This window comes from Pleurodeles waltl, chromosome 6, assembly GCF_031143425.1.
Source record: "Pleurodeles waltl isolate 20211129_DDA chromosome 6, aPleWal1.hap1.20221129, whole genome shotgun sequence".
NCBI classification, from domain to species: domain Eukaryota; kingdom Metazoa; phylum Chordata; class Amphibia; order Caudata; family Salamandridae; genus Pleurodeles; species Pleurodeles waltl.
Window position 1 is genome coordinate 43,780,016 of NC_090445.1, and position 15,392 is coordinate 43,795,407.

The following is a 15,392-nucleotide window of genomic DNA, read 5'->3' on the forward strand; positions in this document are numbered from 1 at the left end:
GTGAGTGGGTGGTAGACCCCTCAAGCCTCATTCACTAGAGGGCCCCTTTGTGTATGGGCATCCCTCTCAGGTGCTAGCCCCCATATCTGGAGGGCCCCTTTGAAGGTGTCTGAGTGGGGTGCTAGACCCCCTGTCACCCCATTGACTGGAGGAAGCCTTTAGAGGTGCGTGAGTAATGTGCTAGACCACCTGTGGCCCCAGTGACTGGAGGGCCGCTTTGAGGGTGTCTGAGTGAGGTGACAGACTCCCGCGGCCTCACTGACCAAAGAGACATTTCAGCGCAAATGATGGGGCGTGTGAGATTCTGTGTATATTTCATTCTTTGGAGGGCCCCTTTGTGTAAAGCATCCGAGTGCGGTGTGACAACCCTTGGGACCCTGTTCAATGAAGGCCCCCTTGGGTATCCACGCACACCAATTCATTCTTATGTAATGTAAGGGTATCTCAGTGGGGTATGAGACCCCTGTGGCCCTATTTGAAGGTCCCTTTGAGTAAGGGTGTCTGTCTCGCTAGGGGACCCCTTTGCTGTCCGCTTTCCTCGCCAATCTAGGGACGCCTGCACGTTTGCCCCGAGTGATCCTTTACTTTGGCCCGGCTCCAAGCCGCAGATTTCCCAAAAGTGAGCCGGTTTATCAGCAGCGATAAAAAAAAACTGGTGTTTACACTGAAGCGGAGTCCACCGGGTTGGGAAACTCCGACCTCCGGGAGAGGATTATGCAAATGTGAGCCCTTCCCTCTCCCCCACTCTGCAGCCCTCCCCCTGGCACTTTAATTCCAAGCCCCGCCGAGCGAGGGACGCAGAAGAGGGCAGGGAGGCTGAAGGCAGGAGGGTTAGAGCGCAATAACGAGGGACAGAGGGAACGGGCTAACGAGGGAAAAAGAGAGGCGGAGAGAGAGGGAGAGTAAGAGGTGAGAGAGCGGGAGACCGAGGAAAGGAACAGCGACTGAGACCCGGAGCACTGAAGACACCGAATGATGAAGAGCCTGGTGCTGGCGGCGCTGGGGCTGGCGATGCTCTTCATCCTAGACAGTAAGTATTAACATGCCTCCGAGTCAAAGCGCTTTCTAAAACCCATCCGCGAAATCCGAAGGTAGCGCACAGTGATTATAGGACCGCCTCTAGGCGTCTTTACCAGCACTCGACAGGTTCGACGAAACTGTTATGGGCATTGCTAAAATCTTAAACAAAATATTTTAATTTGTCATCTGGGTCGGTAAATCTGTGTGGCTGTGATGTGCTTAGGACAGCATTATTTTACCCAGCCACGTGTCTCCTGCGACCTTTGCTGTCCCGGTGTCTATCTTGTTATCTTGTGGCTCCCTTTAAAGAGTCGTGTGCTGAAAATATTTTAACTTGAATTTGGACCCTGTACTTTGGGTGCCAGGGTTTTGAGAGCATAGGCTGTACCCGGATGCTAACAAAAACACGAGAATCTTTAAAGTGTGATATAACAGCCCGTACTCTCATGTATCCAGAGTGTAAGCCCTCACCACATAAACTAATAAGCAGTGCTTAATTTGAAAATAAAAAGGTGCCGGTGCCGGTGCCCAAAGCGCTCCTCTTAAACACGCGACTACTGCAATTAAATGTGTGAACACGGAACGTATCCCTGAAGCCATCTTGGACCTCTTCAATCCATTTAAAGACACTCACTGCCCCTTCAGCTCACACCTGCAGCTTTCTGCTTTCTCCCTTGGTGACGCTTTTTAGTTTTTCTCTTCCTCTTCCTCCGTCTTTCCCAAATGTGTCTTTTGCTCGCAGCAAATGCTTGAGACAGAAGACTATGCGCCGGCCCTCAAACATAAGTGTCGGTGCTGGGCACCGGAAACAGCCAGCACAAATTAAGCACTGCTAGTAAGAGAACTGAGCTGCAGGGAAACAACGCGATTTTCGCAGGATCACAAAACGAGAAGTGCTGACGCTGAGATTGGAACCCAAGTGTCTTGATTCCACTGCTAAAAATTAAGCCACTAGGGGCCAGATGTATCAAAAAGTTTTGCACTCGCAAACGGTGCGAATCGGTAAATTCGGCCGTTTGCGAGTGCAAAACAGTGGTCTGCGATTCATGAAATGCATTCGCAGACCACAAATAAGAAATCGCTAAAATTGCGATTTCTTGCGTTGCGACCTGGAAATTGCGAGTTGCAATTTGCGATTCGCAATTTCCAGGTCGCAAGGCTATGCTGGAAAAAATCGCAAATTGCGATTTTTCCAAAATGGCATTTTGCACTTGCAAAATACCATGCTTTGCAACCAGGTGGTAACCTGGTGCAAAATTAAAAAATGCAGTTAGACTGCATTTTTAAATTTAACATGTAAAGCACACATGCCCTTTTGGCATGTGTGTACCTTACATGTTGATAAAAAAGTATTTGGGGTGCAGGAGAGGGGGCCTTAGGCCCCCAGCACCCTGGCCTTTTGCATTTCCAAAATTGTGATTTCTGGTTCAGAAATCGCAATTTTGGAAATGCAAAAAATTCGCAGCTATGGGCCCATAGCTGCGAATGGGGCCGGTATTGCAATTTGCGATTCGGTAGTAGCTTTTGCGATTTTTAAGAAATCGCTATTACCGATTCGCAAATGTGATACATGGCCCTTAGCGAGTTGGTAATAGCGATTTCTTAAAAATCACTATTACCGAATCGCAATGGGCTGTGATGGTACATCTGGCCCCATACAACATCCGACCCTGATCACTAGGTCCCATCTTATCTCACGCGGCCTCTTTACGCTGTATGAACAGTCACTGTTTCCAGTGTTGGGCTTTTATGATATAAATAACTGCTAAAAAGTGTGTGAGTCAAATTATGTCAATAAAAGAAAGCCAAGATTACATTTTCCAGAATGCATTATGTTACCCTACACATAATCATGAACTGTGTTCATGTCGCCAGAGAGAGGTGGCCACTATATTCTTACTTTATTTAACCAGTAGAACACATCTCACCTTAACCTCCATAACACATCTAAATTTAGTCACAGACCCACATCTCACCCTAACTACAAATCCGCATCACAACCAAACCCTAATGGTAACACACATCTCAGCCTACCATTAAATCACGTTGGTATAGCCACTAATCACATGTCAACATAAACACCACACCACACCACATCCCAACTTGTCCACTGACCTGCAACCCAAGAAGTCAAGAGACCACAGGTATTCTCAGCTGATAAACCACATCACACCTTAAGCCTAGACAAAATCTTGTTTTAAGCAGTAAACTGCATCTTAACATCACTAGACTACCCATCACCTCAACCACTAGACCACATCTCACATAAATCACCAGATCACAGTTCACCTTAACTATAAGTACACAATACATGATAACCACTAGACCACATTTCTGCGATCCCTTAAATCAAATTTCACATCTCGTCTCATCCACTAGGTCGCATCTTACCATCAATACATCACATCTCAACACAACTAAGCCACACTTCATCTTAGCCACAAAACCACATCACAGCTTAGCCACAAGACCAGGGTTGAACAATGAGATGTGAGTGAAGGCCATCATGGCTGGTGTTTTTGGGATCAGGCAGTCTGGGGAGCAAGTTAAGCAGTGGGTCATATGATCATCACATGATCAACCTAAAATATTTGTCTTTTTCAGGGACAATGTACCACATCCCTTTCAAAAGGGTCAGGGATCAAACAGCACAGTGACGTCATTATTATTTATTAACTGGTTTGTGAATATCAAAAGGGGGATATGATGCACCTCCCAGTGTGTACTGATACATTTTGCAATTCCCTTATGAGAAGGCTTATGCTCAGTGGATGCTAACCACGTAACTGGCCCACTCACCCTTTCACTCTCTTCAATGCTGGGAGGCATGATCTTTGTCTGAACCTATGGCTAAAAGGCCCCAGCACATCTTCCTCCACTACATCTGCTCTCACTACACCAGGTTAGGGTCTGTAGAGAGGCTAGGGGACATCCTCTCATAATGGGGTCTACCGCGTTGAACATTTGTTTCCCACATCTGAGTGCAATTGACTTGCTGTTGAATTTCCACGTTTTAAGACACATTCCCTTGTGTATTAAGCTTTTGGGTGTGGAACAACTGATGGAGAGAAGGGTTCTTCTACTCCTCCCTTAACATTGTGCCTCCTTTCTTGCCCTGGAGGACAAGCGGGTGTTCTGTCCTTTCCATGAGTGTACCGCTGAGACCTGCGTTGGCATGCTCGACATATTACGGACAGTTTTACACTCTAATCCTCGTGTGTGTGTGAGAGAGACAGGGTGTGTAAGACAACCCCTCCCTGCCCCTCCAGGTCTCCATTACACCTTGGAGTGCTCTAAAGACCCCACACTTGTTTATAGCCCATATGACTCAGCACTCAAAACCTCTCCTTGTGAAAGAAATTTATCAAATCATATCTATAATCTTTATCAAATCAACAAAATGCTGATAAATATATCATCACATAATTCCAGAACTCATCAACATTGTTCTTAACATTCTTTCGTTATTCAAAATCCTTCTTAAAAGCTTCTTTTCACTGTAGCCAACAAGTTTCATCCCTCAACGGGACTTCTTCAGGACTACAAAATATATACAACAAATGCATGTTTTAGAATCAACAAACAGCATACAAATACACATCAATACAAAATTCATTTTAAAAACGTTTTTATATCACTAGGAAATCACTAAGTACATTTTCCACACATTAATATACATTTAATTTAATTTGGAATTATGTGAGAAAAGTTTAATCCTTGTCTCTTTACCTTTCCTAGAATTACGCAACAGAATTGTTTACGTATATTTTTAACTGGGTTGGAGAGATGTAGGTCCAGTCCTTCTCACTCCCAGGCAAGGAGGGCTGCAGGCAGCAGGTCAGCACAGCAGAGCATGAGTCCAGCAGAGCGGGGGTCCAGCAGAGCGGGGGTCCAGCAGAGCGGGAGTCCAGCAGAGCGGGAGTCCAGCAGAGGAGGGGGTCCAGCAGAGCAGGAGTCCCCAGCAGAGCATGAGTCCAGCAGAGCGTGGGTCCAGCAGAGCGGGAGTCCAGCAGAGCATGAGTCCAGCAGAGCATGAGTCCAGCAGAGCGGGAGTCCAGCAGAGCGGGGGTCCAGCAGAGCGGGAGTCCAGCAGAGGAGGGGGTCCAGCAGAGCAGGAGTCCCCAGCAGAGCATGAGTCCAGCAGAGCGTGGGTCCAGCAGAGCGGGAGTCCAGCAGAGCATGAGTCCAGCAGAGCTGGAGTCCAGCAGAGCGGGAGTCCAGCAGAGCATGAGTCCAGCAGAGCGGGGGTCCAGCAGAGCATGAGTCCAGCAGAGCTGGAGTCCAGCAGAGCGGGAGTCCAGCAGAGCATGAGTCCAGCAGAGCGGGAGTCCAGCAGAGGAGGGGGTCCAGCAGAGCATGAGTCCAGCAGAGCATGAGTCCAGCAGAGCATGAGTCTAGCAGAGCGGGGGTCCAGCAGAGCAGGAGTCCCCAGCAGAGCATGAGTCCAGCAGAGCGGGGGTCCAGCAGAGCAGGAGTCCCCAGCAGAGCATGAGTCCAGCAGAGCGGGAGTCCAGCAGAGCGGGGGTCCCCAGCAGAGCATGAGTCCAGCAGAGCTGGAGTCCAGCAGAGCGGGGGTCCAGCAGAGCATGAGTCCAGCAGAGCATGAGTCCAGCAGAGCGGGGGTCCAGCAGAGCATGAGTCCAGCAGAGGAGGGGTCCAGCAGAGCGGGAGTCCAGCAGAGCGGGGGTCCAGCAGAGCAGGGGTCCAGCAGAGGAGGGGTCCAGCAGAGAGGGGGTCCAGCAGAGCGGGAGTCCAGCAGAGGAGGGGTCCAGCAGAGCAGGAGTCCAGCAGAGCGGGGGTCCAGCAGAGCATGAGTCCAGCAGAGCGGGAGTCCAGCAGAGTGGGGGTCCCAGCAGAGCGGGGGTCCAGCAGAGCAGGAGTCCAGCAGAGCTGGAGTCCAGCAGAGCGGGAGTCCAGCAGAGCATGAGTCCAGCAGAGCGGGAGTCCAGCAGAGGAGGGGGTCCAGCAGAGCATGAGTCCAGCAGAGCATGAGTCCAGCAGAGCATGAGTCCAGCAGAGCGGGGGTCCAGCAGAGCAGGAGTCCCCAGCAGAGCATGAGTCCAGCAGAGCGGGGGTCCAGCAGAGCAGGAGTCCCCAGCAGAGCATGAGTCCAGAAGAGCGGGAGTCCAGCAGAGCGGGGGTCCCCAGCAGAGCATGAGTCCAGCAGAGCTGGAGTCCAGCAGAGCGGGGGTCCAGCAGAGCATGAGTCCAGCAGAGGAGGGGTCCAGCAGAGCGGGAGTCCAGCAGAGCGGGGGTCCAGCAGAGCAGGGGTCCAGCAGAGGAGGGGTCCAGCAGAGGGGGGGTCCAGCAGAGAGGGGGTCCAGCAGAGCGGGAGTCCAGCAGAGGAGGGGTCCAGCAGAGCAGGAGTCCAGCAGAGCGGGGGTCCAGCAGAGCATGAGTCCAGCAGAGCGGGAGTCCAGCAGAGTGGGGGTCCCAGCAGAGCGGGGGTCCAGCAGAGCAGGAGTCCAGCAGAGCGGGGGTCCAGCAGAGCAGGGGTCCAGCAGAGCGGGGGTCCAGCAGAGCAGGAGTCCAGCAGAGCGGGGGTCCAGCAGAGCAGGGGTCCAGCAGAGCGGGGGTCCAGCAGAGCTGGAGTCCAGCAGAGCGGGGGTCCAGCAGAGCAGGGGTCCAGCAGAGCGGGAGTCCAGCAGAGCGGGGGTCCAGCAGAGCGGGAGTCCAGCAGAGCGGGGGTCCAGCAGAGCAGGGGTCCAGCAGAGCATGAGTCCAGCAGAGCTGGAGTCCAGCAGAGCGGGAGTCCAGCAGAGGAGGGGTCAGGCAGAGCAGGGGTCCCCAGCAGAGGAGGGGTCCAGCAGAGCGGGGGTCCAGCAGAGCGGGGGTCCAGCAGAGGAGGAGTCAGGCAGAGCAGGGGTCCCCAGCAGAGGAGGGGTCCAGCAGAGCGGGGGTCCAGCAGAGCGGGAGTCCAGCAGAGGAGGGGTCAGGCAGAGCAGGGGTCCCCAGCAGAGGAGGGGTCCAGCAGAGCGGGGGTCCAGCAGAGCGGGAGTCCAGCAGAGCGGGGGTCCAGCAGAGCATGAGTCCAGGAGAGGAGGGGTCCAGCAGAGGGGGGGTCCAGCAGAGGAGGGGTCCAGCAGAGCGGGGGTCCAGCAGAGCGGGAGTCCAGCAGAGCGGGGGTCCAGCAGAGCGGGAGTCCAGAAGAGCGGGAGTCCAGCAGAGGAGGGGGTCCAGCAGAGCAGGAGTCCCCAGCAGAGCATGAGTCCAGCAGAGCGTGGGTCCAGCAGAGCGGGAGTCCAGCAGAGCATGAGTCCAGCAGAGCGGGAGTCCAGCAGAGCGGGAGTCCAGCAGAGCATGAGTCCAGCAGAGCGAGGGTCCAGCAGAGCATGAGTCCAGCAGAGCTGGAGTCCAGCAGAGCGGGAGTCCAGCAGAGCATGAGTCCAGCGGAGCGGGAGTCCAGCAGAGGAGGGGGTCCAGCAGAGCATGAGTCCAGCAGAGCATGAGTCCAGCAGAGCGGGGGTCCAGCAGAGCAGGAGTCCCCAGCAGAGCATAAATCCAGCAGAGCGGGGGTCCAGCAGAGCAGGAGTCCCCAGCAGAGCATGAGTCCAGCAGAGCGGGAGTCCAGCAGAGCGGGGGTCCCCAGCAGAGCATGAGTCCAGCAGAGCTGGAGTCCAGCAGAGCGGGGGTCCAGCAGAGCATGAGTCCAGCAGAGCTGGAGTCCAGCAGAGCATGAGTCCAGCAGAGCGGGGGTCCAGCAGAGCATGAGTCCAGCAGAGGAGGGGTCCAGCAGAGCGGGAGTCCAGCAGGGCGGGGGTCCAGCAGAGCAGGGGTCCAGCAGAGGAGGGGTCCAGCAGAGGGGGGGTCCAGCAGAGCGGGAGTCCAGCAGAGCAGTGGTCCAGCAGAGCAGGAGTCCAGCAGAGCGGGGGTCCAGCAGAGCATGAGTCCAGCAGAGCGGGAGACCAGCAGAGCGGGGGTCCCAGCAGAGCGGGGGTCCAGCAGAGCAGGAGTCCAGCAGAGCGGGGGTCCAGCAGAGCAGGGGTCCAGCAGAGCGGGGGTCCAGCAGAGCAGGAGTCCAGCAGAGCGGGGGTCCAGCAGAGCGGGGGTCCAGCAGAGCTGGAGTCCAGCAGAGCGGGGGTCCAGCAGAGCTGGGGTCCAGCAGAGCGGGAGTCCAGCAGAGCGGGGGTCCAGCAGAGCAGGGGTCCAGCAGAGCGGGAGTCCAGCAGAGCGGGGGTCCAGCAGAGCATGAGTCCAGCAGAGCTGGAGTCCAGCAGAGCGGGAGTCCAGCAGAGGAGGGGTCAGGCAGAGCAGGGGTCCCCAGCAGAGGAGGGGTCCAGCAGAGCGGGGGTCCAGCAGAGCGGGAGTCAAGCAGAGGAGGGGTCAGGCAGAGCAGGGGTCCCCAGCAGAGGAGGGGTCCAGCAGAGCGGGGGTCCAGCAGAGCGGGAGTCCAGCAGAGGAGGGGTCAGGCAGAGCAGGGGTCCCCAGCAGAGGAGGGGTCCAGCAGAGCGGGGGTCCAGCAGAGCGGGAGTCCAGCAGAGCGGGGGTCCAGCAGAGCATGAGTCCAGCAGAGGAGGGGTCCAGCAGAGCGGGGGTCCAGCAGAGGAGGGGTCCAGCAGAGTGGGGGTCCAGCAGAGCGGGAGTCCAGCAGAGCGGGAGTCCAGCAGAGGAGGTGGTCCAGCAGAGCAGGAGTCCCCAGCAGAGCATGAGTCCAGCAGAGCGTGGGTCCAGCAGAGCGGGAATCCAGCAGAGCATGAGTCCAGCAGAGCTGGAGTCCAGCAGAGCGGGAGTCCAGCAGAGCGGGGGTCCAGGAGAGCATGAGTCCAGCAGAGGAGGGGTCCAGCAGAGCGGGGGTGCAGCAGAGGAGGGGTCCGGCAGAGCGGGGGTCCAGCAGAGCGGGAGTCCAGCAGAGCGGGGGACCAGCAGAGCGGGAGTCCAGCAGAGCGGGAGTCCAGCAGAGGAGGGGGTCCAGCAGAGCAGGAGTCCCCAGCAGAGCATGAGTCCAGCAGAGCTTGGGTCCAGCAGAGCGGGAGTCCAGCAGAGCATGAGTCCAGCAGAGCGGGAGTCCAGCAGAGCGGGGGTCCAGCAGAGCGGGAGTCCAGCAGAGCGGGAGTCCAGCAGAGCGGGAGTCCAGCAGAGGAGGGGGTCCAGCAGAGCAGGAGTCCCCAGCAGAGCATGAGTCCAGCAGAGCGTGGGTCCAGCAGAGCGGGAGTCCAGCAGAGCATGAGTCCAGCAGAGTGGGAGTCCAGCAGAGTGGGAGTCCAGCAGAGTGGGAGTCCAGCAGAGCATGAGTCCAGCATAGCGGGGGTCCAGCAGAGCTGGAGTCCAGCAGAGCGGGAGTCCAGCAGAGCATGAGTCCAACAGAGCGGGAGTCCAGCAGAGCGGGAGTCCAGCAGAGGAGGGGGTCCAGCAGAGCATGAGTCCAGCAGAGCATGAGTCCAGCAGAGCATGAGTCCAGCAGAGCAGGATTCCCCAGCAGAGCATGAGTCCAGCAGAGCGGGGGTCCAGCAGAGCAGGAGTCCCCAGCAGAGCATGAGTCCAGCAGAGCGGGAGTCCAGCAGAGCGGGGGTCCCCAGCAGAGCATGAGTCCAGCAGAGCTGGAGTCCAGCAGAGCGGGGGTCCAGCAGAGCATGAGTCCAGCAGAGCATGAGTCCAGCAGAGCGGGGGTCCAGCAGAGCATGAGTCCAGCAGAGGAGGGGTCCAGCAGAGCGGGAGTCCAGCAGAGCGGGGGTCCAGCAGAGCAGGGGTCCAGCAGAGGAGGGGTCCAGCAGAGGGGGGGTCCAGCAGAGGGGGGGTCCAGCAGAGCGGGAGTCCAGCAGAGCAGGGGTCCAGCAGAGCAGGAGTCCAGCAGAGCGGGGGTCCAGCAGAGCATGAGTCCAGCAGAGCGGGAGTCCAGCAGAGCGGGGGTCCCAGCAGAGCGGGGGTCCAGCAGAGCAGGAGTCCAGCAGAGCGGGGGTCCAGCAGAGCAGGGGTCCAGCAGAGCGGGGATCCAGCAGAGCAGGAGTCCAGCAGAGCGGGGGTCCAGCAGAGCGGGGGTCCAGCAGAGCAGGGGTCCAGCAGAGCGGGAGTCCAGCAGAGCGGGGGTCCAGCAGAGCAGGGGTCCAGCAGAGCGGGAGTCCAGCAGAGCGGGGGTCCAGCAGAGCATGAGTCCAGCAGAGCGGGAGTCCAGCAGAGGAGGGGTCAGGCAGAGCAGGGGTCCCCAGCAGAGGAGGGGTCCAGCAGAGCGGGGGTCCAGCAGAGCGGGAGTCCAGCAGAGGAGGGGTCAGGCAGAGCAGGGGTCCCCAGCAGAGGAGGGGTCCAGCAGAGCGGGGGTCCAGCAGAGCGGGAGTCCAGCAGAGGAGGGGTCAGGCAGAGCAGGGGTCCCCAGCAGAGGAGGGGTCCAGCAGAGCGGGGGTCCAGCAGAGCGGGAGTCCAGCAGAGCGGGGGTCCAGCAGAGCATGAGTCCAGCAGAGGAGGGGTCCAGCAGAGCGGGGGTCCAGCAGAGGAGGGGTCCAGCAGAGCGGGAGTCCAGCAGAGCGGGGGTCCAGCAGAGCGGGAGTCCAGCAGAGCGGGAGTCCAGCAGAGGAGGGGGTCCAGCAGAGCAGGAGTCCCCAGCAGAGCATGAGTCCAGCAGAGCGTGGGTCCAGCAGAGCGGGAGTCCAGCAGAGCATGAGTCCAGCAGAGCTGGAATCCAGCAGAGCTGGAATCCAGCAGAGCGGGGGTCCAGCAGAGCGGGGGTCCAGCAGAGCGGGAGTCCAGCAGAGCGGGAGTCCAGCAGCGGAGGGGGTCCAGCAGAGCAGGAGTCCCCAGCAGAGCATGAGTCCAGCAGAGCGTGGGTCCAGCAGAGCGGGAGTCCAGCAGAGCATGAGTCCAGCAGAGCGGGAGTCCAGCAGAGGAGGGGGTCCAGCAGAGCATGAGTCCAGCAGAGCATGAGTCCAGCAGAGCGGGGGTCCAGCAGAGCAGGAGTCCCCAGCAGAGCATGAGTCCAGCAGAGCGGGGGTCCAGTAGAGCAGGAGTCCCCAGCAGAGCATGAGTCCAGCAGAACGGGAGTCCAGCAGAGCGGGGGTCCCCAGTAGAGCATGAGTCCAGCAGAGCTGGAGTCCAGCAGAGCGGGGGTCCAGCAGAGCATGAGTCCAGCAGAGCTGGAGTCCAGTAGAGCATGAGTCCAGCAGAGCGGGGGTCCAGCAGAGCATGAGTCCAGCAGAGGAGGGGTCCAGCAGAGCGGGAGTCCAGCAGAGCGGGGGTCCAGCAGAGCAGGGGTCCAGCAGAGGAGGGGTCCAGCAGAGGGGGGGTCCAGCAGAGGGGGGGTCCAGCAGAGCGGGAGTCCAACAGAGCAGGGGTCCAGCAGAGCAGGAGTCCAGCAGAGCGGGGGTCCAGCAGAGCATGAGTCCAGCAGAGCGGGAGTCCAGCAGAGCGGGGGTCCCAGCAGAGCGGGGGTCCAGCAGAGCAGGAGTCCAGCAGAGCGGGGGTCCAGCAGAGCAGGGGTCCAGCAGAGCGGGGGTCCAGCAGAGCAGGAGTCCAGCAGAGCGGGGGTCCAGCAGAGCAGGAGTCCAGCAGAGCAGGAGTCCAGCAGAGCGGGGGTCCAGCAGAGCAGGAGTCCAGCAGAGCGGGGGTCCAGCAGAGCGGGGGTCCAGCAGAGCGGGGGTCCAGCAGAGCAGGGGTCCAGCAGAGCGGGGGTCCAGCAGAGCGGGGGTCCAGCAGAGCAGGGGTCGAGCAGAGCGGGAGTCCAGCAGAGCGGGGGTCCAGCAGAGCATGAGTCCAGCAGAGCTGGAGTCCAGCAGAGCGGGAGTCCAGCAGAGGAGGGGTCAGGCAGAGCAGGGGTCCCCAGCAGAGGAGGGGTCCAGCAGAGCGGGGGTCCAGCAGAGCGGGAGTCCAGCAGAGGAGGGGTCAGGCAGAGCAGAGGTCCCCAGCAGAGGAGGGGTCCAGCAGAGCGGGGGTCCAGCAGAGCGGAAGTCCAGCAGAGGAGGGGTCAGGCAGAGCAGGGGTCCCCAGCAGAGGAGGGGTCCAGCAGAGCGGGGGTCCAGCAGAGCATGAGTCCAGCAGAGGAGGGGTCCAGCAGAGCGGGGGTCCAGCAGAGGAGGGGTCCAGCAGAGCGGGGGTCCAGCAGAGGAGGGGTCCAGCAGAGCGGGGGTCCAGCAGAGCAGGGGTCCAGCAGAGCGGGGGTCCAGCAGAGCAGGGGTCCAGCAGAGCGGGGGTCCAGCAGAGCGGGGGTCCAGCAGAGCGGGAGTCCAGCACAGCGGGAGTCCAGCAGAGCGGGGGTCCAGCAGAGCAGGGGCCCCCACAGAGCGGGGGTCCAGCAGAGCGGGGGTCCAGCAGAGCAGGAGTCCAGCAGAGCGGGGGTCCAGCAGAGCGGGGGTCCAGCAGAGCAGGGGCCCCCACAGAGCGGGGGTCCAGCAGAGCGGGGGTCCAGCAGAGCAGGAGTCCAGCAGAGCGGGGGTCTCCAGCAGAGCGGGGGTCCGGCAGAGCGGGGGTCCGGCAGAGCAGGGGTCAGGCAGAGCGGGGGTCCAGCAGAGCAGGGATCCAGCAGAGCAGGAGTCCAGCAGAGCAGGAGTCCAGCAGAGCAGGGGTCCAGCAGAGCGGGGGTCCAGCAGAGCAGGGGTCAGGCAGAGCGGGGGTCCCAGCAGAGGAGGGGTCAGGCAGAGCGGGGGTCCAGCAGAGCAGGAGTCCAGCAGAGCGGGGGTCCAGCAGAGCAGGGGTCAGGCAGAGCAGGAGTCCCCAGCAGAGCGGGGGTCCAGCAGAGGGGGGGTCCAGCAGAGCCGGAGTCCAGCAGAGGAGGGGTCCAGCAGAGGGGGGGTCCAGCAGAGCAGGGGTCCAGCAGAGCGGGGATCCAGCAGAGCGGGGGTCCCCAGCAGAGGAGGGGTCCAGCAGAGGAGGGGTCCAGTAGAGGAGGGGTCCAGCAGAGGGGGGGTCCAGTAGAGCAGGGGTCCTGCAGAGCGGGGGTCCAGCAGAGCGGGGGTCCCCAGCAGAGAAGGGGTCCAGCAGAGGAGGGGTCCAGCAGAGGAGGGGTCCAGCAGAGCGGGGGTCAAGCAGAGGTTGGGGTCCAGCAGAGGAGGGGTCCAGCAGAGCAGGGGTCCCCAGCAGAGCGGGGGTCCAGCAGAGCGGGGGTCCAGCAGAGCAGGGGTCCAGCAGAGCAGGGGTCAGGCAGAGCGGGGGTCCCAGCAGAGCGGGGGTCCAGCAGAGCAGGGGTCAGGCAGAGCGGGGGTCCAGCAGAGCAGGAGTCCAGCAGAGCGGGGGTCCAGCAGAGTAGGGGTCCCAGCAGAGCGGGGGTCCAGCAGAGCAGGGGTCAGGCAGAGCAGGGGTCCAGCAGAGGGGGGGTTCAGCAGAGCGGGGGTCCAGCAGAGCGGGGGTCCAGCAGAGGGGGGGTCCAGCAGAGCGGGGGTCCAGCAGAGGGGGGGTCCAGCAGAGCAGGGGTCCAGCAGAGGGGGGTCCAGCAGAGCAGGGGTCCAGCAGAGGGGGGGTCCAGCAGAGCGGGGGTCCAGCAGAGCAGGGGTCCAGCAGAGGGGGGTCCAGCAGAGCGGGGGTCCAGCAGAGGAGGGGTCCAGCAGAGCATGAGTCCAGCAGAGCGGGGGTCCAGCAGAGCAGGGGTCCAGCAGAGGAGGGGTCCAGCAGAGCGGGGGTCCAGCAGAGCAGGGGTCCAGCAGAGCGGGGGTCCAGCAGAGGAGGGGTCCAGCAGAGCGGAGGTCCAGCAGAGCAGGGGTCCAGCAGAGGAGGGGTCCAGCAGAGGAGGGGTCCAGCAGAGGGGGGGTCCAGCAGAGGAGGGGTCCAGCAGAGGAGGGGTCCAGCAGAGGAGGGGTCCAGCAGAGGGGGGGTCCAGCAGAGGAGGGGTCAGGCAGAGCGGGGGTCCAGCAGAGCAGGGGTCCAGCAGAGCGGGGGTCCAGCAGAGCAGGGGTCCAGCAGAGGGGGGGTCCAGCAGAGGGGGGGTCCAGCAGAGTAGGGGTCCAGCAGAGCAGGGGTCCAGCAGAGGGGGGGTCCAGTAGAGCAGGGGTCCAGTAGAGGAGGGGTCCAGCAGAGGGGGGTCCAGCAGAGGGGGGGTCCAGCAGAGCGGGGGTCCAGCAGAGCATGGGTCCAGCAGAGCGGGGGTCCAGCAGAGCATGAGTCCAGCAGAGGGGGGTTCCAGCAGAGGAGGGGTCAGGCAGAGCGGGGGTCCAGCAGAGCAGGGGTCCAGCAGAGCGGGGGTCCAGCAGAGCAGGGGTCCAGCAGAGGGGGGGTCCAGCAGAGGAGGGGTCCAGCAGAGGGGGTGTCCAGCAGAGCAGGAGTCCAGCAGAGGAGGGGTCCAGCAGAGGGGGGGTCCAGCAGAGCGGGGGTCCAGCAGAGGGGGGGTCCAGCAGAGCGGGGGTCCAGCAGAGGGGGGGTCCAGCAGAGTGGCAGCAGCACAGCAGTCTTTTCTCAGGAGAACAGAATAAAGTTTAGATGAATTACTGAAAAGAACTGTGATTTGAGTATTCCAGGACATTTGGCAGAAATTCAATGAAAAGTGTGCAAATCTCTAAAAGATCCAGTGTCGGGTAAGCGTATGGAAACACACAGAGGGAAAGCGGCTTAGTCCCTTGTTAAAGAAATCTGAGCATGAAGAGGAGGCTAAATGTTTGAATCTTTGTGGGCCAACTAAGCATTTATCCTTCAAAGTTTGATAAACTGAATACACTTATTTTGGGTTAAGGAGAAAATTTTATTTACAGCCTAACAACAAAGCAAAACTGTAGCAGCAAGCAGTACGTAAAATAAAGCCATTACTAGAAAAAGAGAACCTCTCCACATCTTGTAAACCAGATACCATTATCATGGCAGTTTATGTACTCAATGCACATGGTATGATTATTAGAAACATCTGCAGAACCTACATACAAATTATGACCAATAAAATAATTCTTCATGTACAGTACAATTAGAGTGTGGGCAGTACCCTACCTTAATGTAGGGTGTGATCAATAAGTAAGATAATGGTATAGATTACACTGAGGAGACCAGTAGGGGTTACCAAGCCTGGCACTGCTGGGATGTGTGCATTGAATGTGTGAGCGACAACATACAGCTGCCCCAAACAAACTAAGGGCCACTCCGCTTTCCGGAGACTCCTAAAGACTTGGCTGTTCGAGCAGCGATAACCCCCCCTTTCCCCCCTAGCGCCTTGAGACCCGCACGGGTGAGTAGCGCGCTTTATAAATGTTAATGATTTGATTTGATTTGATGTAGCAAAGGGTTTTACCCATTCTGTGTCTATGGGAAAAAGTGTTCGTACATATGGCCCTAGGTGTGCAGAGATGGGAGTGCACAGCCAGATACACACAGACAGGCTCACGATGCAAGGCACAGGGAGAATGTACATTTGCAAGTTCTCGGCCCATTTACAATCTATTTATTGCATGGCGTTGAGATAAATGTCATACATTAGAAATGCTACTTACAATCTGTAAATTGTTTAATGCAGATATCAGTAACAAGATTAACTACAC

The 15,392-nt window shown here is 59.1% G+C and overlaps 1 protein-coding gene across 1 annotated transcript in view; it reads left to right on the plus strand.

The window, feature by feature from the left end:
- Positions 1-654: 654 nt before the first annotated feature.
- The window catches only part of LOC138299143 (complement factor B-like), a 196,360-nt gene continuing 181,622 nt past the window's right edge, over positions 655-15,392 (plus strand). The window contains exon 1 of the mRNA XM_069237202.1: positions 655-1,030. Coding sequence (XP_069093303.1) covers positions 973-1,030 — 58 coding nt within the window. The 5' untranslated portion in view covers positions 655-972. The remainder of the gene's footprint in view (positions 1,031-15,392) is intronic.